Consider the following 26102-nt stretch of genomic DNA (forward strand, 5'->3'; position numbering starts at 1 on the left):
AAAGCTGGACGGATACTGCACATTCATAGCGGCATTAATCACCAAGCCACAGAGCCATAAGTTAAATACTGTTAAGTTTGAACTTGATTTCCATTGATCCTAATCATCGAAATAAAAGTGGATACCAATACTGAATGAATAATCTCTTTATTACATTTAATTTAAAATATTCAAATGTAACATACAAAAGAAATAATAGGTTAGGCAACAATCATTTAAAAAATCTTTGGCAAAGATTGAAGTGGCCAGACAAAGTAGACATTCAACACTTACAACACAAACAAGCAAAAGTCCTCAAGTTGAAACACGACCCAAACATTTTTACTTTTTTGCCTTATACAATACAAAGTATAAAAACATGTTCGCAAACTCACCAATTCCTCTCCCTGCATTTACCAAACACAAAGTTACATAACAGGGCAGTTTATCCACCAGATTGCACTAAAATGTAAAAATGATGTCCCATTCCTTGCTGCTGTGACACCTTTGGTTAGAATATTTAGCAGTGTCTACTGAAAGTGCTGAAAAGTAAAACAAAACACAGTGCAACTATGTATGCACCAATTCCCACATGGTCACATCTCTAAAACATATTCAGCTCTCATTCACTCTGGTTCTGCAGCTGTTTTGACTGGTCGCAATACAGCTTCTGCTCCACTGTTACTGTAGTGGCCTCACTATCTTCATTGAGATGTAGTTCTGAGGAGGAGGGGGAAAAGGTGTCATTCTCCAGACGGAGCACACAGTCACAGGAAAATTGACAAGCTTCTCTGGTCAGTCCTTACCGGGAGGGAGTACAGCAGGATGGCAATGAAGAGGATAACAATGGTGAGGAGGATGAGTCCGATGAAGAGGCACCTGAATCTTCGCCACACGATGAACTTCATGGTCTTACAGGGGTTGGTGAACCAGAAGAAGGAGGTCTCTGGGCGCCTATAGAAAATATATATATATTGACCACAAGATCGCAGCTTTTTTTGTTTGATTCTCCCCAAGATATTTTTTTTAAGTAAACATACTTGGGAGGGTCCAGTTTTGGGTTCATGTTGGGTTCGTCCCTGCCTTTTCCTGCAGGTCTCTCATCCGCTTGCGTTTCACTCACAATCTCCAGTGTCATCTCCACCTTTCCCTACAAGGTGATCATGTGACATTCAGAAAACCGGACAACCGGGTCAATTTCTTGTAAAAGTGGTCTGAATATAGTGAATATATACATTTTTAAAAAGGATCATATTCTCTGCTGCTCATTAACAAGCTGGAAATATTGGCAAACCAATTACAATATTTATTTATTTTATACACTGACCCCAAGTTCTTTCTTGCCATCCCTCTCCATGTAGCAGGGCCACCAGCCTCTCACTGACTGCTGAGCAAACAGAGACTTGGCGTTCTCGTTCTTGCTCGGCGACCCAATCTCCACATCATCCATCATTATGAGGGAGCACTTCTCAGGGGTCTTGGCTGGGGCCACCAGGTGGCGCAGATCCAGCTCCAGGGTGCCTACAATCACAATGCAGTGCAACTGTCAGATTTAATTGTTTCTGTAAATGTTTTCCTTCAGACTGTTCCCTTCAGGGGTGACCTCAGCCCTCTGCCTCCTCTTCCCTCACACCCATCACTTGATGTTGTCTTTCACTACATCCAGACACCACCTCTTGATTCTTCCTCTCCTGCCTGTCAGCTCCAGCCTCAGCATCCATCTACCAATATATTAACTGTGCCTCCTCACCTGTCCAAACCATATCTGGCTTTAGATCTATAACAAACATTCTCTGTCCTTCTGATGAATTCATACCCGATCCTCTCCATCCTGGTCACTCCCAAAGAGAAGCTCAACATTTAACTCTCTGCTACTTTCAGCTCCATTTTGCCACCCTTCATTTCATTCTTGTCATTACTCTTTGTTCCTTGCATTCTTGCTGAAAAACTGGCCGTCTTGTTTTTCACTTGAAGAGTCTCACCAAGGAAATCATCCAACGAGAACTTGTCGTTGTCCCATATCTGAACAATCAGCTTGGGCGGAATCCTGAACTCTGTTTTGTCAAGGCTCCAAAAGCGATCCTGTGAAAACATTTTGGATTCCCAACATTAAATTCACTCAGACTATAACTGCCAGACTGGTGGACACGAGGTCTTAAGGAAGTTTACCTTCTTGGAGACGAGGCAGAGCTGTTCAGCGGGCAGATAGTCAAACTCAAAGATGAACCTCCAGTTGAAGTTTCCGTCCCCGTCCAGGGACCTGTAGTGGACGTCTGTCTTCTGTTTGGTCTCTTCCATGCCGGGCATCCAGCTGCCGAAAGGACCAGGGGATGAAAGCTATGAACATCACGTCGGCAAACCTTCCGTTACACTGCGCATCAAGTTTCATTGCGTCTGCCGCACCCTTTGACATAGATGTCGCTCATGTTTTCTGAAGTTATACTCGTCTCGTCCAGCGTCACTTCCGTGGTGTTCCAGATGACGGCGCGCAGGATGTACCTGGACATTTGAAAGACAGCAGCTGCGGTGAAAGGAGCGCTATGAAATCAAATCGGCGAGGAAGAACCGTGCTGCACTCACTTTTTGGGCTTGCGTGGCGTGATGTCAAAAGGGGGTCCAGGGAGGCCAATGGACTTTGGGAAAACGTCCACCCACATCTGAAGGCTTCCCTGAAGGAGGAAAACACAGAGTTTGATCCAGGTTTCTGAGAGGATTCGATGCATGTTCGCAGCGTGTCTCCGAGCCCAGTCTGACCTGAGACAGATTCGGCTGGAACGTGCTGTAGAGGGTCCTCGTTTCCACGTGTTCGGGGACAAGTCCCTGTTTACGGAGGACGTGCAGACAGAGTCGCTCTCTGGCAGGACCCAGATGCTCATGGAGCTTTTTGTTCATCTCTGAATGCCAAAAAAACCCAAAAACCAGTCATACATTGACTCAAGTTGTAAAAAAAAAAATATATGTTGAACTATTTCAAAGTCCCAACAATTACCAAAGTCTTCCAGCTTGTACTCTTTGCCGTTGAAGAAGAGCGACGTGCCGTTGTCTTCGGTCCGGGGTTTGGACAGGCCCTTGAGACGAGCCAGGTTCTCCAGGATCTTGGAGGGCTCCAGCTGATCGCGCCACTGGTTGGTGCCAGATCTGAAAATGCAGAGAGGGAGAGCAGTTGGAGAAAGACTGAACCAGTCTGGATGAATCATTTGCACGGAGTCCACGATGGGGAAAACCCAGCAACACCCACACGCAGTAGGTCTGTGGCAGGCCACAGTAGGAGTTATATCTGGACAGGAAGCGGTTCTCCAGGTCGATCACGGTCTCGCCGACCTTCTCGTCACGGGTCAGCAGGTCATAGTCGTAGACAGAGATTTTCAGGTCTTTATCTTGGGGCAGGAAACAGGTCATCTCATACAGCCTGGGTGATGAAGAGCGTTTGAGAAGGTAAATGGGCGTTGTAGACGTGCCGTCAGTCAGCTACTTTCATATAACGCATTCACCTTCCAAACAGAGGGTTGGTGGTGTTGGGCAAGTAGTGATCCCTGTCGTCAACGGAGTTCCTTCCAAGTGAGATTTTTATGTATGGATCACACTGAGCAGAAAGGAGGAATCAAGTTGTGGTGGAAATGTGAGCGTCGTGTGTCAAAGTCAGCTGCAATTATTGCAGGAAAGCGATTTGTTCTCACTCTGCCATTGTTGTCTTTGGGCTGCAGGTCTGTGGCCCGGATCACATAAATCCTGACTAGGCACTCCTGGGGACCACTATCTGGCAGCTCTCTGAACTGCCGTGGAGGGGCAGCAACACCGGGGTCGTCCGACAGAGGGTACACCTTGAATGAGCCCTGCAAAATAAGACATCAATGAATGAATAACGTGGCATAACACATTAACAAGACATCCTGGCTACACATGAAGTCCTGTCTGTGATGATTCTCGTCTACCTTCAACTCTCCCACCACGGTGGGGTCGTCGTCCCCGTTTTCGTTCTTTCCGCGCTGTAGCCTGAAGGTGTCGCAAAAATCAGTCAGCCCTTTGAAGTCTGGGACGTCCTCCAGTTCACAGTCATACACCTGAGAATGAGCACAGTCACTTTAAATCCCTCATTTATCCCAGAATGCTGAAAAAATACATTAAAATAAAATACAATACATTAAAAAACAAAAAACACAGCACAAGTACAAAATCTTACTTTGAGGGTGTCGTATCCTTTTTTGAGGTAAGGGCCACATCTCTCCTGGTCTCCAATTGAGGCATAGAATTTGCTCCACCAGTCAACCGTCTCTTTCTCCTAGAGATCACCATCGCTCAGTTTTAGCATTGTTAAAGAAGTGTGTGTGCTTTTGAATTTACCAACGGTGTCTCGTGTTATGCTCACCTTCTCAGCCTGATTTGGTGCAAGAAGATGAGACGTGATGTGACATGTGATGTGACACAGAAGAGACAGGCCGTCACGAGGACATACACACAGTGCAACAACAGAACATTGCGTGAGTGAATAGATTGAAGGTGCTGCTGAGAAAGTGGGGGAAGGTGATGCTAATCCAGAGAGTTACAGTGAAATGCAAGTGGAGAGTCTGAAAACAAAAGACTAACGTGCATTAAGCATGCATTAAGGTGCCGGGTCTTAAGGGGGCGCTCTAACATTACTGCTTCCATTTTGTGATATTCACGTCATGGTTTGGCCATGTATTATAACTGTATGTATGGGTGTTATTTAATGTTTCCAATGTGGAGTCAAGTAGGCTACAGCGGGATTAGCTCTACAGTTAAATATTTGAAATTCTTGTCAACCGTAGGAAAGATGCAAATTCCCGTCAACAATTTCAATGTACCCAAGGCAAACCTAAAGTGTTTTTGATTTTCACTCTGATTAAAGTTAAATGAAAGAAGGCTGACATCACTATAGGATATAACGCTAAATCATTAGCTTAGCATGGCATTAATCCTTGTGGCAATGAGACGGTGCTCAGTTATGAACACAGTGCACTTCTGTTTAATCTTTAAATAAATAAGTTATGAGCAGTGAGCCACGTTCCAGACCTCTCTCACCAAGCAGCTAACCAATCCTCCAGGAAGTTTCAGCACCTGTGCCTGTTTTGCATTTGTCCTGGTGCTAAAAGTGAACAGTGAAGCATGATGTGCTTTGAATGAGCCCATATCACATCCCATTTCTAAATTTGCTTATTTACAAAGTAACAAAGTTCCTAATTCTGTCTTGACAGTGATACCGGGATCAGACTACATAAATTTGGTCCAGTTTTGACCGCACAGACACGTAACAGTCAAATGTTCATCGTCATGCCCGAATTACGAGTTGCCTGGATTGCACAATAAGCATCTTTAACCTGTAGTGTGTACATAATGAAAGATTGTCGTCTGGCATCTGGGATGCTACACAACCACCGCACAGAAATTTTTGAGTGTCAGAATCTTTTTCTTCCTTTTCCTGCCTAGTATGAAGTGTCCTAAAAACACCCACTTGCAGTGTGGCCAATCGCCGGCAAAAAACACAGAATGAATTGATGGCACCAGGTCTGTGCAATATGACATGTTGACTGTTGTGAACAACAAAAACAATTGTGTAGTACAAGCCTGGCATTAGATGCCTTGAAGAGGTTTTTGCTCCAGGGCCACGTTTCATTAGACACCCATGGTATTGACAGTAAAAGTGCTTGTAATTAGTGGCAACGACATTAGAAACTGGTGCCGCTTCCCATTCCGGTTAGTGGCGACTTGAGATCATTAAGAAGCCTCCATTAATCACTGAGTTGTGGATTAAGTGACGACAGCCATCCAACCTAACTAGTGCCCAGCCTTGTGAATTAGACAGCTAGAATACTGTAAATAATCATACATACAACACGAGAGGGTGGGGAAGCCATTTTGCTTACTGCGGCTAACATGCTGCACATTAACTGTAAGCCAGAGTGATAATTGCTCAGGTCAAATTTGACTTGTGAGAGTCAAATTATGCCATTTTTAGTTAAAAAAACAAAACAAAATAAAAATAAACAAGCTGGAATTTGAGCTTCATCGGGAAAAAGCTACAACAATAATATCAAATGGCGGAAAAGGAAGAATTTGACTACGATGGAACGGTTAAGTCACCTGAGCCTCCAGCAGCGGCCTGTTCTCCTCCATGTTAATGGCCACATTCTTGTTGGGTGAGGCCATCATCAGAGCCACTGTCAACAGTACAGGGACCACACGACATGAGTGAATTCCCCCCCCCTGGGCCTCAGTTTCAGAATAGTGCCTTGCGGAGCTTCCCTACTTTTGGAGGACCTGGCGCCCTCTGCAGTGATGACGTACGGGTCACAGCGGAACTGCTCCAGGCTGGTGATGGTGCACTGGCCCACCACGGGCTTCCTACCGAACGGCCTGTGGTCAATCACCTTGAGCACGACGGGAGGCGTGTACATCTCATCCTTTGGCAGTAGCTGGTGGAGGCCATAGAGGAGAGAGAGACAGAAGGTTCAGGAACTGGCAGAATCTTTCCCCGTTTCATCTCTGGACATGGATTCTCATGCGCCCCTGCCGTTACCACTTTGATGAAGAGGACGGAGCCTGGGAAGTTCGGGCTCTTCTTCATGTTCCTGATGACGGCCGACTCCACCCGCTGCCCGCCGCACTCCACCACCAGGCTGGGTGAGGACACTGCGGCCAGCTGGTACGACTTCATGTTCCTGAGGCCCCAAACTAGAATCTGAGCGCACGCACACACGGAGAGAGAATAGTTTGAAGGGATTACAGCCGGCTGAGGCAGCGGGAGGTGCGTCTTCAGGCAGGAAGTTACCTCCACAGCAGTGAGCTGGACCACAGGCCGGATGCCCTGAGGAACCATGTAGAGATTCTCAGCTCTCTTTGGGGGGACCAGGGGAAGGTCAGAGTCCCCCGACTACACAAACACACACACAAAAAGTGTTCCAGTAAAGTCAGTTGGACAATAAGTTCAAACAGAAGCAGATTGGTCATGTTCACAACAAACCTTGTTTTTAAGGATGAGTTCAGCGGCCACGAGTGCCTCTCCTGCCTTCTGGCCCTTCTGGATGATGGGATGCCACAGCAGTTTGGGCGTCTGATCCATGCCCGCGTTCAGCTTCACCATTGGGGCACAGATGCTGCGGCCCAGCAGCTCGTCTTTCCCCTGGGCGGACGAGCAAACGACCACGTTGGTCCGTGAAGCTAAAACTCCACTTGCTCGAAACACAGCGGCTTCTGTAAACACCATTTCTTTCACACAAAACCTACCACTTGGTCATGGTCGTAGAACTCCAGCACAACCTCGGGTGGCTGCTCAGCAATGAGCCGAGGGTCTCCAAAAATCTCCACGTCGTTGAAGATGAGGGTTTGGTCCCAGGTTGGGTTCAGCGTCGCCCGCAGCTTCTCTGTCGTCTTGCTGAGGTGCAGGAAGGAGATGTGAGTGTAAGGATCTGTGAATGGGAAAAGAAAAAAATATATATATTTATTAAAGCCTCTACATGTATGTTTTCACTGAAAATTTAAGAAACAGCAGGGAGAATTTGTCACCTGAAAAGCTGTCTTTGTCCATAGACATTAGGTTTCTTGCCTGGTAAACATAGACGCGGAGATGGTACACATGTGACCCTGTGAAGAAACACAAAACGGCATTATTCCTTCATTATACGTCCACAATTAAATCTGCAGGCTAATTTTATGCATGCAACTATGTACATGACTCACTGTCGAAAAAACAGGACACTGTGGGCGTGTTTGCACCAAACATCTTGCTGGCGTCAGCCTTGGAGTCCTTCTCTTTGCCCTCTGTATCAACACCCTGCAGCGTAAACCCAAGCACAACATTTCATACCTGTTCCTCCAGGTTGCTGGGCGACATGTTCGGCCAGCAACAATGTGCCATGGCAGGAGGAATTTTTCAAGACTAAAATAAATATTTGAAGACCCTCCTGGAACACATGAGCTCATGGCCGGTGCAACATATTCTGCAATACCTTCTCCTTATCGTATACAGCCATGCAATCTTTTCGATGCCATCAAGCAGTAAGCCCTCAATCGGAGAAAAGTGGTTTTATTTCTCCGGGCTTTACTCACTAGCGCCCCCTCGAGTTGGAAGATGGCAGCTGCTCCAAGTCGGTCCTCTGGTGCCATTTTCCGCCTCCAACGCCTTCGACGGAATGTGTCCGATGATCGCTCCTCCCGGTGGAATTTCCAGCCAATGAGGGAGGAGAATTCCCAGCCCTCTGGGTCACCCATGTCCTGCCGCTGCGACACCAAACAAACCAGAGTCAGAACGATGATGCTTATAAGTCGAAGCGAAAACTGAAGAAAACAACAAATCACCATTTATCTCTCAGACAGACTAAGGTTCTACAAGGTGCCGGTAACATTCCAGAGAGGTTTTGGTCCATATTGACATAACATCACAGTAGTTGCACATCCAAGCGGCCAATGTTCAGTTCCACCACATTCCAAAGGGGATTTGCTGGCCTGGTGACTATAGAGATGCTGGATTACAGTGAACTAGCCCTCACAGAAAGCGCCAGCAGAAGAAGAAGGTGGTCCACTGTGGTCACAAAGGAGTGGACTTGGTCCACAACTATTCTCAGGTGGGATTTCACAATGGCCATTTAGTACCGAGTATTGCACCAATCCCTCACACCATTCGCACCACCGGCAGCCTCAAGTGTTAAGAAAAAGCAGGACGGCATGATTTCATGTTGCTTACACCAAACAGTCCCAACAGTCCAAATGTCAGAGCAGAAACTTCATCAGAAGAGGCAGTGTTTTACTCCTATTGTCCACATTTGCTGAGCTTGTGCAAATGCTTGCGTTAGTTTCTCTCACATTCCTTTCCTGCTTCAACGTTAGTTGTGGGGCATTCAGAGAACAACACGTGGTTGTTTGACTCACTGATGTCTTTCTGTCATGGTCAATCAATCTGAATGACTCTGGCCCTTCACCTTTGACCTTCAAACAAACTGTAACTTTCTGGACATTTTCTCATTTTCCAACCTTCTTCTGTAAGAATCCAGAGACGGTTGTGTGTAATTCAGACATTTCAACAACCCTGCTCTGCCTCTGCATTATGATACTCAGGGGCCTCTGCATTGCTGCCACCACCACCAAATAGTGCTCCATCCTTTCACACAGACCTCCACAGCAGCTTCTGCAGAAAGAGCAACTCTCCTGCGTGGGCGAACCAGCCTCCTCCTGCGGTGGACGTGGTACACCTTCTCAGCAGGGACCCAGGACCGAGGCTTGTCGTCTGGGGGAATGGTGACTCCGTACTCCCACCCTGTGAGACGCGCACAAACAATGGCTCTTTGTTTTTTGTTTTTTCAAGAACCAAGAACAAGAACCAATTGTCGAAGCGCCCCAGTTAAATGTCTCAGCAAGAGAAGGTCAAAGCTCTGATCTAACAAAATATTGCATTTAAAAAAAAATAATAATTAGCCGACTGCCTTCACCTTGGTCATCTACAGCTCTGTTGTCATCCACAGTCCACTCATCCTCCCACGACCAACCAGGAGGGCAATCAAACTCTCCAGGGTGACGACTCTTCTCTCCATTCTGTGCAACACAAACAGGGAATTTGTGCTTTTTATTGCTGCAAATTACCTTGCATGATTTATTGTTATATACAGTGCAGCGTGAAGTGCATAGCATAGCTGCCGTCATTATTTGGGTGCACAGCGTGAGGTGCTCACCACGTCGGTGAAGGGCTGCGAGGCAGATTTCCACTCTCTGCCTGGGAAGCGCACCTCGTTCTGGAAGACCTCATCCATGAACTCAGTGTGTCCGGCGTCAGCCTCTGTTAACAAGCTGCAGCACAAGGTAGACGTTGTATTGTTGCAAAGAGGACACACAAAACGCGACGCCATGTTGTACAAGACTATAGTGCAGCGTGTCGGAAACTAGAAGGCATGCTTTGTTTTAGTAGTGACTGTTTACAAGCTGGGAGGAACCTGAATGGTGCTCAGGCTCAACGTTTCTTCAAATCCTGCCAGGAAATATTGGATTCCAAAAGAAATTTCTGCCTCATAAGGCCTTATGATTCATTTTAGCCTTATGAGGCAGAAGAAGAAGAAAAAAAAACCATTGTTGAAATTTTAATCTGGTTCTGATGAAAGATATTGTACATACTGGGAGGCAAAAACAATGCATGGTAAAGTAAGGTTAGGTTTTACTCTGGATGTTAATCCAGAATAAAAAGGCTGATCTTCTGAAAATGACATTAATTGAGTTGGTATTTCAAGTTCCAGCTTAGCAGTGGACCTTGTGCTACTGAAAGAGTCTGAGACAGCAGGAATGTAAACAGTTGGGAGCAGACTGAGCCAACTTCCTCTGCAGACTAGGTGTGTGCTCAGTGTGCACATTTTAACAACAATATAGCAGCAGGGCACCTTCAGAGGTTGGCCAAACACCCATAAAAAAAAAGGGTAAATGTATACAGTTTAAAAGCATTTAAATAGACTTTGAAGTGGTGCAGATTGACAGAGTATATTACACCTGTGGGTAACACTAATTGGGGGAAAAAATGAAAAAAAAAAAAAATATGTTGGACACCTTTAGGTCCAACTTTTACAGGTCCAAAATAGTTTTTAATTGAGAAAACGTATAGGCAACTAAGACAGCACCCCCAATTCCCCCCTGACAGTAGTAGTACAGTTCTACTACTAGTTCTTCTACGATGAACATATGTACAGTTCTACACTAGGCCAGCAGTGAGCGACGTACTCCCACGCTTTCCAAGGCACTGGAGTGTAAAAATGACTTCAAGACGATCATTTTGCTCAGATAGGAAAACTATACAGTGTTGCTTTAATGAGAAAGAAGAAAACAAAAAACATCTCGACTGAAATACAGTCATTCTGTAGTTAATTTAATCAACAAAAATGTTGCTTTGTAAAAAAAAAAACTAAGTGAAGCCCAGCTGATTACTCACGCCTTCTCCGGGTCGATGAACCATTCGTCCTCCCACTCCCACCCTCTCGGGGGGATGAAGTACTGCTGCTTCAGCTTCAGTTTGCCCGTCACGTCTGAGAACTTGTGGCGTCCCACCAGCCCTGTGGTTCCCCACTTCCCAAACACCTGAGCCTGGTTCTCGTACTGTAATGAAAAGTTTAATGGAATGTTATTCTGTGCCGCTTTCACGCCTTGAGCCTTAATAGAGTTTTTGTTGTTTTTTTAATGTACCAGCTCAGCAAACACACTGAAGGTTCCCTCAGAGAAGGAGTTGAACTTCTTCTCGTGCGCAGACAGACCCAACCACATGTTGACTCGAATCTGAACAGGCACCTTTATCCCCTTGGCCCTGTCCATTGGATACTGGGATAAACACACAAAATGAATTGACCGAGTATCAGTGGCACCCAACACAATAAGCCATCGTACATTTCTTTCCATTTTGAATTTACCGTCAAAAAGACAGTCTGCGTCTTGCCGCATTGTCGGCCACAGGCCTGCTCGCTGTACGTGGAGTAGAGGACTTGATGAGCAGGGATGCGACTGTAGGCCACCCTCTTCTCCCCCCGCAGCATCCAGATGATGACGTCAGGCATGCTGTTCTGAGGCTGCACACGGTGCCACCGCAACATTAGGTTAGTGCAAAGTGGAAATTAGCTGATGAAGCTGATGCACAAAATAAAAACCAATTTTAAAAAGTTAGACCAATTGCATTTGAATATTAAACTAATGCTGCATGTTGTGAGTTGAAGTGTTTTAGTTGGTAGTGTTGGTGTCCATTTAGCCCTCTGTTTACAGCCTGCCTTTGTTGGACCAAGTGCTTGAAAGACGACATCAAGAAGGTGGCCTGAAAGGGTGGAATTAAATCCTGACAGGACGTGCTAATATTAACCTGGTCAAAGTGTCTCTGCTCTTTGGGACATCACTAACAGCTGATTTCAGCTCATTTTGTGAAAAGCAGCAAAATAAATGAAGAAAAATAGACCGCAAAATGCCCTCTTCTCAATAAATTTAATTTGGCAGATTCTGGGACCTTTAAGTTTGACTGAGACTCATGTTCCTACAAGCATGTTGTTATATCGCTCCAATCCATGCGTGTTATTTGCAATTAAATGCAGGCATCTCAGTTCCTCCAGAATAGGCCCGTGTCTAATTGCAAAGGACTGACACATCGGCGTAATAGACTTGTTGATGCAGTAAGACTCGGACCTCAAGATAAACTCAACTGAGTTTGTAAGCAGAAAAGTTCCAGTTCATCAGTGCAGCTGCTCTGTGAAGATGCTTCAAATATTTAACCAAGTAAACAAAAAAAATTAGCCATATGGTCATGCGGTATGTAAACATGTTGCTATGTCATGGGATCTTGAAGCTCCGCCCACAAAGCAGACGTGAAGAGCACACTGGACAGCAGCCAACTCACTTATTGATGAGGATCAAGGTCTTGATGTTCCTCCAAGTTTTCCCCTCAACAAAACTGTGTACACATGCGAGTGTGGTTTGCCACAAACAACTTAGTACCTCCTCAGCCAACAACTGCAGTTTTTCGGCCCAGGACTCGATATCAGGCAGGGTGTCGCGGACCTCTGCCGCCTCCTCCCTCATGCATCTGGCTCCTTTCCTGATGGTGTCCAAGGCGCTGTCTCGCAGCTTCTTGAGCTGGAGGTCCAGGGTTGTCAGGTTGGGGCGGCCCTCCAGCTCTGGAGTCTGGAAGCTTGAAGAGGATCAAGAGACATCCTGGGTCTAGATTTACTTATTTGACCAGGTCACAAAATTAGAAGGTGAGAAGCCAAGTCAAGGACTCCTGCTGGCTCTGGTTAAGGAGGCCTTGGCTTGGAGAACCAGGAGTCCACAGTAATTGCTCAATATTAACCTATGATGTGAGTGTGCAACGTGCATGTCTTCCAACAACTCTGACTTTCTCTGACATTTAACGACGTCATCAACGCAACAGTGATGTAATGGCGACACTTTCAATTCTGTTTATTTGTGCTACTTTTTCCCCACACACCTTTCCAGATCTTCAATCAGCTGAGTGAGCAGCTTCAGCCACACATCCACCAGTTGGTTGTCAGGGACTTTTGCCAAGATGGCAGTTTTGAACGCCTCCAGGTTAGATTGCTGCAAAAAAACAAACAAAAAAAAAAACTCATACTTGAACAGCTTCCAACCTGCAGGCCCACACAGTCATGACCTGGTGATTATGTTGGATTATGTGGCTTTACCAGGCGGTGACTAATGTAGAGGATGATGTTGACAGTGTCTAGGCGGTGGCTGATGTCCTCCCAGAAAGACGTGACAACCACCACTGGCTTGGTGTTGGCCCAGGGCAAGTAGTAGTAGTGGTTGCCTGTAAAACAAATACATTTTATTTGTTTGAGGCATTTTTTTGCATCTCAAATGGGCAAATGGGTCAGAAAACGTCCCCGTCGCTCACCGTCAAACACAGCGCAGCTGTACTGAGTGGTGGAGGCCAGCGGCTTGCAGGTGGAGTCCAGCTTGTTGCCGTAGTTGCCGATGCTGACCTCGAACTGCACCGGCTCTCCTGGGTCCTGGATCATGGTGGCGCTGTGGAAGACGGCGCACAGGCAGAACTTTCTCCGCCTCTGGTACTTCTGGAATCCAGAGGAAGAGAAGAATGCAGTTGAAGCCGAGAGTCATTTCAAGGGAGAATTTGCCCAGTGTTGACATTTCACCTGTTCATAAGGAACTGTGATAAGGCATTTCTTTCAATCGTGGGTTTTAGCTAAAGTGAAACCTTTAGATAGTCTTCACAAACTTCCTGAAGCCCTTCATGCTTAAATGACATAGTTCATAAATGTGATCTCAAAATGTTCTTTAGTTTTTCTTCAGTTCCAATATAAACACATTGATCCTGCTTTTTACAAACATTTCACTGGCTCCCACTTTAAGTTATTTTTTATAATTTGAATGGTTTTTATCCAAGCTCTTAATGGCTTTGCCTGTCAGTGCACTACTTTCACACTGCACCAGTGATAAAGTGGTGAGTATCAATTTTGGGTGTACGATCAGTTTTGAACCAAAAATAAATAAATAAATAAACCTTGGAAGTGGCAGCTGGTACACTGCTCTCACTTGTAAAGTTGAGACTCAGACAAACCATGCGGATACCTGCACAACCAGGATGTCGTCAGTGTGAATGCCGTCGACTGCCTTGTCTGCTTTCTGATCCAGCTTCGTGGAGAGCTCCACCAGAATCCTCCCCCTGTAGGCCACGCCCTCTCCCTGCAAAGAAATGGTTTTAAAAGAATGACCAGAAATGGCCCAATGAGGAAAAACGTACATCAATAGTAACGCAGAGTTGAAGAATCTGGTGTTTGTCCGACCTTGCCATAGTTGAGATCCTCGTACGGGTCTGGGAGCCCTGAGAACTCTCTGGGACTGCCGTACAGGTTGATGTAGCAGGGGCCAAAGACTGGGAGGAAGCCCACCTCCGCCTGTCCCGTGTTGGCTGTGGAGAAACCCCAGCGACTCAATCTCTTGCTGATTAGCCTCAAGTCAAACGTAGGCGAGCGAAAAGCTTTGTTGTTAGTACGTCGGTGCTGCTGCTTTAGACAGACGAGTGAAGGACGTGTTGAAGAAGCAGGCGACAGGCACAGAGGTAATTAAACATCAACATCCTAATACTACTCATTTCAAAACCAAGCAAAGGGAAGAGCTATGAAGCAAATCAGAGTGGACAAAACACTCATTTCATTACATGCAAAACTGAACAAAAAGGGAAAACAAAACAAAAAGAGGAGCACGGTTGAACCTTCAAATGACGCCATTTCCCCATTTCCCGCATGTTCTTCTATTCCGGGAGAAAAAAAGAAAATTCAAGGACCATTTAGAAGTTAATTAAAACCAGGAGAAAATAAATGAAATCAAAATGAAAAAAAAAATGAATTAAACAATGTTAAAGCACAACAGACTTAACACTCCAAATACTTTTGAGAAAAAAGGGTTTAAGAAAAATATTTGTACGATAAAATTCAGCCTAATTAGGTCGTTGCTTATCCCGTGTCTCCTACCAACGTCCCATTATAGGTTTGGAACTGGTGTTCAGAGTTTCAGTCTGAGAGTCTTCCCCTGTAATTTACAGGACGGGTCAAGACCTTCACATGAATTTGTGTCGCTGCGTTTGTCCGTGTCACAGCCTGGGTGAGGAATTCTGATCGCAACATTTCACATACAGACGTTCCACTTATTTGTTACGCATCTGGAGTGATAAGCATTACAACTGTAACTTATGAGGGAAAACTATGAATAATTTCCAAAATGGTTCCATGCTGAAAAAAATAACCTACCTTCTATCTCCCCACCAGAGGAGGCAATCTTGGCCAGGTTCAGATATGTTGTGCCGATGGCGTCGTTTCCTGTTAAACGATCCCTGCAGTCACAAAGATAACACCAGTTTGGACTCAGACAGTGTTAAGTGTGGCCGACTTTGGCAAGGAAGCCCGTGAAAAAAGGGAGGAGAAAAAAAACATTTTTCAACAATGCGTCCTTGTTATCAGAGTGTTTCAACACCTTGACACGAACGCACAGCTCTAACCTCTCACTTTACGCTTATTTCTTTCAAACATTCCTGGTTCCAACTTGTCAGAGCACTCAGCTGCTCCAAAATAAAGAAATAAATAACAAATACAATTCATGATATCAGCTGAGTGCCTCTGCCAACAGGAACGGCCACAGAGGAAGGGTGAGGCCTGCACAGCCCTGCACTGACTTGCTGGCAGCTGCTTTATTTATGTGATTGATGGTGGCACAGGAAGCACACACACAGACACACTCACACCTAAACTCTAAAAACCAAATAGCAAAGACTCTACTAGAACGTTAAACTGACTTATAGCATGCAGAGGGAAATCTTGGACGTACCAATCGAAGACGGTCAGTTTGACTCGCTCACACATTGACGGAAACTAGAAAAGGAAAAAAAACAATTAACGTCAAGGTTTAATACAAAAACTTGGAGTATCTTTCATTTATTTCATGATTACTTCTCACTTTGACTTGGAGGTTCAGTAACTGGTTCCACTCTGGGTTTGCGTTTTTCTCGATGATCTGAGTGCACAGCTGAAGATGCACAAGCAGAACACGTCAGGGTCTATTCTGCTTCGCAACGAGATGCGTTTGCCTGCGACTGCAAAGGTTGTGTTTGTTTTGGGAACCTTTCTGCCGGCGAAGCGAGCCTCCAAGAAAGGATCCACCAGGTTCTTCTTGCTCCCCTCTCCTCCAAACATGTCTTTTATCGACTGCACAAATGCATCGTCCACTGGGGGAAAACATAGGAGGGAGAACCAATCAGGATTTGTTCCGTCTTGCAGCCAAGGCCGGCCTCCAATCTGAAGTGAGCTGCTACAGAGTTTCAGCAGCCTGTCGCTCAGGTGAGTGGTCTTACTCTGGGGAATGTCCTCGGCTCTGTACACCTTCAGCGACAGGGTGGCCCAGCGAAGAGTCACTCCAGCAGGCAGCAGCAGATTGCTCTCAATGTCGTCCTGGTCATCGTTCGTCTCCCTCTTCTCTGCCTGCAAAACACAGGCGAGACAGTGGGCGGTCGGTGGAACGGCCTTCAAATTTTGTATGATGAGGAAGAGGAGGAGGAGGAGAAAAGAACAAAAGAAAACAGAGGAAGTGTCCGACAGAGCCCTCTGGTCTGCCAGTCGTACCGGAGGCTCGTCCCCAGTCCCCACCACGAACAGGCTGACTTTGAGGTAGCCTTTGGCCCCAGAGCTGGAGTCATCTGGGTCGTTGAGCAGGAGCCACTTCCTCATGACAGAGTGGGCTGCAAACAGGACGGACAGACACACATAACATACACGGCACATAAAAGACACAGAGACGTGGCTGATGCACAGACAGAGCCCGCAGGTGCTACAGTGGCTCACAGGAAGTCTGTGAGATAAGATATGCAGGTTGATGATCATCAACCTGCACAGTTGGGGCTCCATTCAGACCAAATCCAACGACACAACAGGTGTGAGCCCAGCCCAACTTTTTGGTCGCCGCAAGGTTGCACCTGCGGGCTCAAACAAACAATGCGGCCAAACAGAACAAGTTCTACTTAATTTGAGGGCCACGCTGCCGCACAGTTGCCTTTGAACGCATCATCTGATTTGGTTCTAAATGACAGATTTGACCTCCTGAGCCTTTTTGCTATTAACAGCAGCAAACATTTATTGCATCTCAGTGCTGATAAAACATGTTTTTTTTTCGAGACAGCTGGTCTACAGATAAACACATTTATGATTTAGATAGATCACATCGAAGCTTTTAAATCTATAGGTGGGGAGATCATAATAACATTGGCAACTCAGGCCCTTTATTCTTTATGTCCAAGCATTTCCAAGCTCAGAGGCAGTGAAGCAAAACAGGAACAAAACAGCAAGAAAAACATTGGGAAAATGTAAACGACGTGCAAATCTGCGGGCCGAGAGCTCACCTGGTTCGTCATAAACATAACCAACATCCAGCTGTGGGAGCGAACAAAACAGGGTCAGCCACATTTTTAAGAAAAAATAAAATACAAACTCAGCTATGTGGATGAAAGGTGCTTGAAATACCGTACGTTAAACTCTCCCATGAGACTGTCGGCCCTCAGTGAATAGGAGTTGTACACCTGTAGAGAAGGACCAGACACGTCAGTGGGTTTTATAGACCGACAAAAAATAAATAAAAACGTATTTTCCGTATGATGGCAAAAATGCAGGTCAACTCACCCGGAAGCTGATCTGCTTCTCAAACAGATCTGATGGTAGCATGTGGACATTGTAGAAAAACATCTAGAAGAGAAAAAATATTTTTACTAATTTTAGTGAAAACTGAAGTGCTGGAGCTAATTAAGCCAATCAAACTAAGATAATTAAGCAAAGCTGTATAACAAATTATTCTAAATAATTGATATTTCTGAAGCCATTGATATTGATTTAGGTAAAAGCCAAGCTAATTAGCTTTTAGCTTTTTTGCTGCCACACTACGCCAGGCAGAGATGTCAGGTCTACCTCGTCAAAGAACGGGTTGTTTCCTTTCTTGATCCTGGTCCTGTGGGTCTGGTCGCACACAGAGACCTTCACCACCGGCTTGATGTTGTTGCCCGGCAGCTGACGGGCCTCGACGATGCGAACACGGATCTGGTTGACACAAACAAACAGTCCCGGTGTAAACGCAGCAACACAATTCACCACAATGCATTCGACTTTGCTTTTGTTAATTTTCAGTTGACATTAAAGCTACATGATACGTTTTCTACATATCCCTCATACATATTTATAGGCCCCTCTGTCAAATTTAAAACCCATAGTGGCCCACCAGTCGAAAAGTTTGCCCACCCCTGCTATAGACTCCGCACTCGTACTGACCTGAAAGTCCTGTGGTTTGTTGGTGAGCCGGTGGCGACTGTGTGTCCGGGCCTGCCGCTGGTGAACGCTGGCACCTTTAAGGGCCGACGACGGGACCCCAGCGGAGCCACTGGGACCCCCGTCCAGCGAGGTTTCATCAGCCTCCTCTCCACCGGCTAACCAGCAGTAGACAGACCACACACATTACAGGCCACAATGACGGCTGTTGATGCATTACATCGCCACTTTTGTGAATGAGATTTTTTTTTAATAAAAGTACCAGCATCTGCTGCGGCATCTCCTGCATCCGGGTCATTGAGGTTTGGTGCAGCATTGGCCGGAGGATCGTAGCCAATTGTGAGGTCGATGGTACCCTGGAGGAGAAGAGGACCGAGATTCAGCGCTCGTGTCAATTCCTCATGGAAGGTTTTTCCAGGTCTGTTGAACTTACTCCAATACTCTGTCCACTTTCATTGACGAGAGCTAAATTCCTGGATGGCAGCGATCTCACTTGGCCGGTGGCAAGATCTCGCAGAGGGACTTTGGCCGACCCAAGGAATCTGACCGGAGAGAAACAACACTTTTTTTTATTAAGTCATTCTTTATTTTATGAAGTCATGAGAACCTGGAAAATTCTAAAATCCTGTCATAACACAAAACTTCCTGTATATTTGCAGTTTATTTTACAATTCACACACCAGTCACTGCAACCAAACGTACCCCGTGTCAATAATTGCCAGCACAAGTTGAAGAGTCCTCAGTCACCACTGTGACCAGTGATCTGATTCAGGAGGGCAAAACCACGGCAGACACATGACCAGTCATTGAATTACAAAACCCATACAAATGCAATGTGTACAAGTTCAGCAACGTCACAAAAGGGGCACAACGCTGGTCGCCACCCATCAGCCAACAAACCCTGCCTGCTCAGGCAAACAAAGGCACCTTGTGAGCCGGTGTACAGTCAACACTGTCAGCAAGCTACCGGCCAGCGACATCACCCATGATGTCAAACTAATGGCCTTCCATTTGTAGGTGCACGAATAAGAATGATATAACTGAAAAGTTAATCCTGAATTGGAGTTTGTTAGACTTTACATAGAACGCTTGTCAAACCACTTGGCCAGAAAAACAGGAGAACTTCCCCAAAACAAAACCATGAGCCAATTTTCTAGCACTGGGTGAAGGTGGGTAAACCGAGAGCTAGCCATTAGCCACAGCTAATATTTCTAAAGAGATGCCAAAACCAAGAGGGACAACAGTGGTCAACAGATTAGATATGAGAGAATTTCCCGAATAATGTGGATTCTGAGACGAAATACGGCTACCATATCAGTAACACTGAGGTCTCAAAAATTCCTACTATAATCTGTAAGACAACTGCACCACTGTGCTGTGTTTTTCCAAATGAAATACCCTTCTGTAATTGACCAGCTGTCCATGTTGGCGACTGGTTGAAAACCGAAGGGCGTCATGTGCAGTTTGTTGAAGCTGATAAAATGAGACTGAAGCAACATCATGGTTTATGACAAGATTGTTTTTAACAGAAAGAGTTTCTTCCAAACTCAGCAAGCTGATTGTTTTTAATCAAGCCTGATGAAGTGCAGAACGCACAGATACTACTCAGTCAGAAAATGCTTGGAATGAATCATCCTGGATTTGGGACAACTCAACCGATGCTAACGCTAATTTTCTGCAGAGTCTGTCAGTGAGTCTGCACAAACATTTAAATGTGTGTAGGGGAGTCCACCACATGAATACAACAAGGGTGGAGAACCACGGTGTTCGACAGAGGCCAGTACTGTGGCCAATCCAGATTTAGTGGAGCAAAGGGAGGCAAATAAGAGCTTCAGCGGCTGCAACAACAACATGACAAAAACAAGAGCGCTAAAGAGTTCTTAAACTGTTTGTAACCTTTGTAAAAGTTTAATGCAGGACTGTTGTGTCAGGTTGGCTCCATGATGAGCTGATAGTTTTGTGCATGTTGGGCTTTATTAAATTGATGTCAACTGGGCCTTCCCTGCAACTGGGTGACTCATTGCTTTGGCAGTGGCCCTGAGAGGAGGAATGTTCCCAAGAAAGGACCTCCATGTTATTCACCGAGTACAACAGATTAATGGCACCACTGCAACCTCAGAATGTGAGACATCCATAACCTACCAGAGATTACCTTTCAAATCCCAACTATTCAAAATATGCCATTTTCCCCAAAGACGGAAGCTTTCTATGGCTTAGGACAGCGCTCAGATGAAACACGTTAGTGTTTTGCACCAGCAGTAAACAATGTCAAATGCTCTATGATAAACCAATTGTCTTTCATTTCAGACTGTAGTTTGAAAGAGCTCCACACTATATTTAAATAAAAGCATGGAGCAACCAGAAGAGGTAAAAGATGGACTTTTCTTCTTCCTGAGAAAAGTCAGAACCTCAAGTATCACTTCAATTTACCACAATGCAACTTATTTGCTTAGAGTCTTCACATTTTTTCATAGCAGTAAGTCACAACATCCCAACTGATTATGTGAGGGCTTATCATCGGTTGTTGAGCGTTTCCATTCTATGTCCATATATAGCCTGTGAGTCAACACTTCATTCATTCCACTGGACTTTAAGAGGAAGAGGAAAAAAAAACAACTTTTAGATCTCTTCAGATTTGCTGCCATGATCAAGCCTTCCCTTATCCAGACCCAACAATGACGATGAATCAGTAATGGATTTGGACTCAGGCACACGTTACTAAAACAACCGTCGGCTGGATTTCAAGAGCGCAGCTCCTCCTGCCATAAATTTCCTTTCTCATATCTGGGGGATGCGGACACCAACGATGATGCAGAGCTGTTATCTGGTTGTGAAAAATCATACATGGCTGTTGCTGGATTAATGCCGTTGCCTCAGAGTTACAAACTAAGGTTTTCCAGCTGTGCCAGGGAATCAAATTCAGGCGCACTTAATAATAACAGTGGCAGAACAGGTGGAACATTCTGACACGAGTCACCCGTTATATAACACAGGAAATGAAACAATACAAGAGTCGGATGTGAATGGATTTTTCCAGCAAAATCATACAAGTAGTTTGGCCCTTATTTTATGAGCCACCACTCTGCAAGTGTTCAGAAAGATAACATTTTAAATGTTTTAGTGATTTTTTGTTTGTTTATCTCACCACATCTGTGTCATTAAAACCAGACTCACCGAGTACCGTTCAGCTCGTACTGTGAGAGGTTCTGTAGCAGTAGATTGGAAGAAATGAAGCACTGCTTCAAAATTCATCATCAATTTAACAGCAAACAGATTATCAGTGTCTCTTTAGGCACTGTAATGTCACCTTAAGCAATTTCTCAGATTTAGGATGATCAACACCTTCCACAGCTTCTCACTCATTCCAGTGACAAATGTCTGAACAGCTGCGGACTGTTAATTTCCACTTGCTAAGCTGGCATCATTATCTCAGACTTCCTACGGGAGACATCGCAATCTCATCAACTCATTCTCCTCCTTGAGTTGATGACAGCCTCAGTTGAGTTGTGAGTACAGTGATGCAACAGAGACGATCACGCATGCTACAATATTCTATTGCTTTGTCCTGCAAACAATTTTAGGACACTACAAACAACAATTGAAAGAAAAATGTCAAATGTAAATTTTCCAAAAGGTCCAGTTCAGCGTTTGAGGGCACGCAAACCCTTTTGATTGGGGTTATTAATGTGCATTTTAACCATCATCAGGTTGGTGGCAACACACAAGTAGGATGCATGTAAACAAATAAATTAAAGAGAAAAATAAAGATGAGGGACATATGGTGAAATTGAAAAGTGTAGCCAACAATGAAAGTTGGGTTGGAGAGATATTTTTTACTAACTAAAAGAAAAAAAGTGTGTATACACACAGACACACAATTTTTCCTCATTTGCATGAAGCTCAAAGCTCATCTGTTCCCAGTTTAGCCCATTTTCTTGCAGGGCTGCTGGTATGAAAACATCACATCAGGTCCATGTTTCCACACGCATAAACCAGCCCCTCTCCACCCTTGATTGAAAACCTGCAAGCCAACACTTCGGAGTTCTTCCTGAAACCTGACGTAGTAAAAAACGTCTATGACTCTCCCGCCCCCCTCCCGCCTCCCCTCCCTGCAGCCTCTCGGTGCTCCCCGGTTGCCACGACAACACGTTACCCCGTTTTCCCACAACAGCAGCAGCAGCTGGAAAACTATTTGACGTTCTCCACTGCTCCCTCTGTGGAGATGGCGAAGCAGTGCGTCAGGCAGGGCGGCCCAGTGGAAAACTTTACTCCATTCAAACACGCTTCTTGGAACGCCCCTCCCCCTTGAGTCTGTGACACCCAGTGGCCGACTCGTGCAACACAAGAGAGAGGGGAGTAGGGGGAAAAAAGGAACACATTTTAGGGAGACAGGGAGGCTTCTAAAGGCTGCAATTAGGGATGCTGGAGTCACATTCTCTGTGGTTGGTCTAGATTGGAGCCATATGAGACTGACTTTATTTGCAAAGAAGCAGCCTGGAGCTGCTCTGGCACAGGCACACAAAACACAGGCTCTCTCCCAATAGAGCCGCTCGCGTACTGAATTGACATGACTGCGAGTGGAGCTTTCAGCGAGTTACTGCTGCATTGGGTGTTCCTCTCCTTTAAGACCTGCACCGCCATGCACCATATCCCTCCTCCCCTCAGCCACAGGTTGACAGAGGGGCGCACCAATCCCGAAGGGAGAGGGCACAGAGAAAACAAAAAGTGATTCATCAGTCCCGTCCATTGTTGCCCAATCAGACAGGAGTCATCTCGCGCAGCCAGCAAGTCTCAGCATGGCAGACTAGGACATGTGTGTGTGTGTGTGTGTGTGTGTGTGAGGTCAGGAGGGAGGAGCCAGTCACATAACCCTAACAGGGTTGCTATGAAAATATCCTACTGTTTCCCTGTGCATTCCCTGTGATGATGTGTGGCGAGGCCAGTGGGCGGCTGCCTCCGGCTTGTACAAATAGCTGTGACGCAGTCAAACGACTTCAAAAGGCTTCTCGAGATTAATGTGTTGACACTGATGCAAGTGATACGACTAGCCATGAGCTACAGCGGCTCCTGGAGAAGTAGCAGCCCGATCAAACAGCCACTCTCTGCGCCGTGTTCAGACAAGACGCACATTTGGCAACCGAATGCCAGACGTAAGCATAACGCCCGGCTCAGCAAGTGTTGCACTTACTTATCTTTCCCAATAGTCTCGTAGTCTTTCACCACCACGTCGATGAAGGAGGCGGAATCCAGAGCTTTGCCCTTCAGATCGAACTCGAGCACCTAGAGGAGGGGTGGGGGGGCACAGGTCAGCGTGAATCAGCCCCCTATATTGAGGATGCAACACTTTATCTGTGAGCAAATCAAAGCAAAGTCTGCTTAAAATGCGTTTGTGTCTTCACCTCATTCCAAACAGGATTCAACTCGCTGTCGATGCTTTTCGTTTTCTGCTTCTCATCTAAAATTCAAATGAAATTTCGTGAATATTGACTTGACTTTCAAATTTCTCAAAAAGACAAATCACACAATAGTGCGTAAAATAGGCAGCACACATACACACGTACGCATAGACATTCACCAATTAATGCAATAATTCACCTAAAACCATTTTAGACACTGCTGAACGGGACTTTGAATGAAAACTCTATTTTGAATGCTCTTTATGGCAACATTGCCGATGAAATCAGGCGGCTGCAGTGTCTTTCTTTCACAAGAAAAGAAGGGGGGGAAAGTGAGCCTGCCACACCTGTGGGCCATAAGAGTGATGACACCAGTATCATGCGCAGCTGAAATCAAGCAGGTCTGATTGGTCTATTTTCCCCCCAGGGAGAAGAGGATAAAACTTTCTAATGCTGGTAGAAATTAATTTCAATAACCAATTGTTTCTCCATACAATTTTAAACTTTAATTCCGCTTTCCAGCACCTCTTTGTTCCTCTTTGAACTGCTGTGCCCGCACTGTTTCCTATAACAAGGTCCTGCCCAGCCCAGTTTTGCATGGAGGGGAATTGCTGTGACATGGTACGGAAATGTGCAGAAGTGCAACTCCAGTTGATGGTGCCTGAGTGTTTTAGCATTCTACAAGGTAAACTACAGCGGAGAGAAAAAATCTCATGGTCTCTTGTTTTTCTTTTAAGAATTTGTTTTCCCACGATTAAGGTTCTGTGTCGTTAACTAGAGAAGCCATCAGGACATCCACCTGAATGAAACCTGACGTCATCAGAGTGATTTAGAGCGCTTTAAACTTATTCCTGGAGAGATTTTCAGCCGTTTTTTCTATTATCCAAAGACTTACCTCGAAACTTGATGGTTGTGATCGGGTCTGGACTCCCAACTCTCTTCTTAGGAAGACCCTTAGCCGACTCTACTACCACCCGCAGCATGGCGAGACGTGTTTTAAAAAAAAAAAAAAAATCAAAACTTTATGGAAAAAAAAAAACTAGACTACAGATTACTGAGAGAGGGTGGAAAAAACAGAGTTCAAGCAGGAGCGTCGTGTGCTGGCATCCTCACTGCCCCATCACTGAATCACACAGGGCGTAGGAGGAAACCCTGATGGAGCAGAGAAGGGCGGATCACGGGTCTACAATTACCATGAGTGGAGAACTGCGAGACTTTTCATGCGGCACGCCGCAACTCAGTGACTCGGCTCAGACAAACCAGGTGAAAATGATCCATATCAGGCCGGACTTTGACCTGCGAGTCCGAACTCGCAGATCTCTTATTTAGTGACTCGCTGCAAGTTGGTGATCCGGGACGGGATTATAAATAAATAAATAAATAAATAAATAAATAAATAAATAAATAAATAAATAAAGATTAAATAAATTGGAAAAGTTGGCTATGGCTCTATCTAGTGTTCGGGCTGCGATATTGCAAGTTCCTTCAATGTTTCAATTCAAGTCAATAAACTCAATAAAAAGCGAACAAGCAGTTATGCATGACAAAGACTAAAATTGGTGAAATTAAACAAGGATGAAATGAAACATCTTTCTAACACTCTTATGTCTTAGAATGTTTTGATTTGCACTGCACCAGTGTAGGTTCATCAAGGTTTATGGATGTAGTGAAAGAGGACATGAAGTTAGTGCTAATAGCTACAACATCCCCAAACTCATTGATGTAAAGGACAAAATTCATTGGAAAAACTTGACCAAGGTTAAATATATTTCAATGGCGGTAGGTATGAAGAACTGTGTTGGTTGACGTGTTCATGATATCTCATCCACCAGAGGTCACTGTTTTCACTCAATGCTTGCTGCGCAATGTTCCGGATTTGGAGTTCACCCATGGAGTGTGAGAACATACAGTTTGCCACTAGAGCTTGTAATATCAGACTTTAGGGAACATTTCATTCTTCTCTGGGCTTTTACTGACAAAACATATTTGGCATGAACAAATAATGATGGAAAAAGCAAGTTTCCATTTGCTTTGAATTTTTTGCTTGTCAAAATAGTCAAGTTGCCGTGATTTAAGCTTATGAGTTTTGATCAAGCATGTGGGACTAAAATTACAGCAGGTGCAGGGAAATTCTCCAGCAGCCCTGTGTACAGGAAAAGCCCAGTGTCCTCAGTGAATGGAAGCCTGTCTGGTTAGTTCCTGCTCACTGAGGAGGTAAACATGAGTGATGTAGTTTGCTTGGCAATATTTAAACTGCTTTAGCGTCACTATTCTTTAGACCAAAAGCAAATGTTCCATTATTTTTCCTCTCATACATAATGTGTTATATGACGTGGCCTCATGAATAAAAGAAAAAGAAAAAGACAAGTGAACTGGAATAAGTTTGATTTCTTGATGGGGAAATATAAGCCTTATTGTTCTAGGACCCTCT

The 26102-nt window shown here is 45.1% G+C and overlaps 1 protein-coding gene across 5 annotated transcripts; it reads right to left on the bottom strand.

Moving 5' to 3' along the window:
• Positions 1–130: 130 nt before the first annotated feature.
• On the bottom strand, positions 131–24907 carry LOC142893728 (myoferlin-like). 5 transcript variants are annotated; one of them, XM_076034574.1, is made up of 54 exons: positions 24567–24907; positions 23675–23730; positions 23464–23555; positions 18709–18817; positions 18538–18631; positions 18279–18433; positions 17922–18050; positions 17640–17702; positions 17489–17539; positions 17363–17393; positions 16590–16705; positions 16322–16448; positions 16092–16195; positions 15928–15996; positions 15799–15842; positions 15225–15307; positions 14690–14728; positions 14262–14386; positions 14047–14160; positions 13352–13529; positions 13140–13264; positions 12926–13035; positions 12436–12628; positions 11370–11525; positions 11149–11280; positions 10898–11061; positions 9660–9774; positions 9420–9522; positions 9105–9247; positions 8044–8214; positions 7675–7768; positions 7501–7578; positions 7222–7403; positions 6959–7117; positions 6767–6868; positions 6515–6676; positions 6245–6410; positions 6079–6155; positions 4346–4354; positions 4160–4258; positions 3912–4040; positions 3657–3812; positions 3471–3562; positions 3218–3388; positions 2969–3117; positions 2734–2873; positions 2560–2648; positions 2383–2478; positions 2149–2290; positions 1962–2061; positions 1307–1500; positions 1020–1129; positions 786–933; positions 131–699 (listed from the first exon to the last, which is right to left on the bottom strand). In XM_076034574.1, exons 1-54 carry the CDS (start codon positions 24652–24654, stop codon positions 661–663), a joined length of 6162 nt encoding a protein of 2053 aa, XP_075890689.1. In that variant the 5' UTR covers positions 24655–24907; the 3' UTR covers positions 131–660. The 5 variants fall into 5 exon arrangements, with proteins under 5 accessions (XP_075890689.1, XP_075890688.1, XP_075890692.1 ...); XM_076034573.1 differs by lacking the exon at positions 4346–4354 and adding an exon at positions 5829–5885; XM_076034577.1 differs by lacking the exon at positions 14690–14728.
• Between the last annotated feature and the right edge of the window lie 1195 nt (positions 24908–26102).

The sequence above is a fragment of the Nelusetta ayraudi genome, unplaced genomic scaffold (assembly GCF_046127955.1).
Source record: "Nelusetta ayraudi isolate G7.1 ecotype Tasmania unplaced genomic scaffold, CSIRO-AGI_Nayr_v1 ptg000042l, whole genome shotgun sequence".
NCBI classification, from domain to species: domain Eukaryota; kingdom Metazoa; phylum Chordata; class Actinopteri; order Tetraodontiformes; family Monacanthidae; genus Nelusetta; species Nelusetta ayraudi.

Bases quoted from the DNA above. Each gene is read 5' to 3' on its own strand.
- LOC142893728 (XM_076034573.1), bottom strand. From the start codon at position 24,654: ATGCTGCGGGTGGTAGTAGAGTCGGCTAAGGGTCTTCCTAAGAAGAGA. The intron at 14,387-14,689 runs GTTCAACCGTGC...GTTTCTCCACAG, and splicing joins GGAAATGGCGTCATTTGAAG to CCAACACGGGACAGGCGGAG. The intron at 6,869-6,958 runs GTTTGTTGTGAA...GTGTTTGTGTAG, and splicing joins AACTCATCCTTAAAAACAAG to TCGGGGGACTCTGACCTTCC.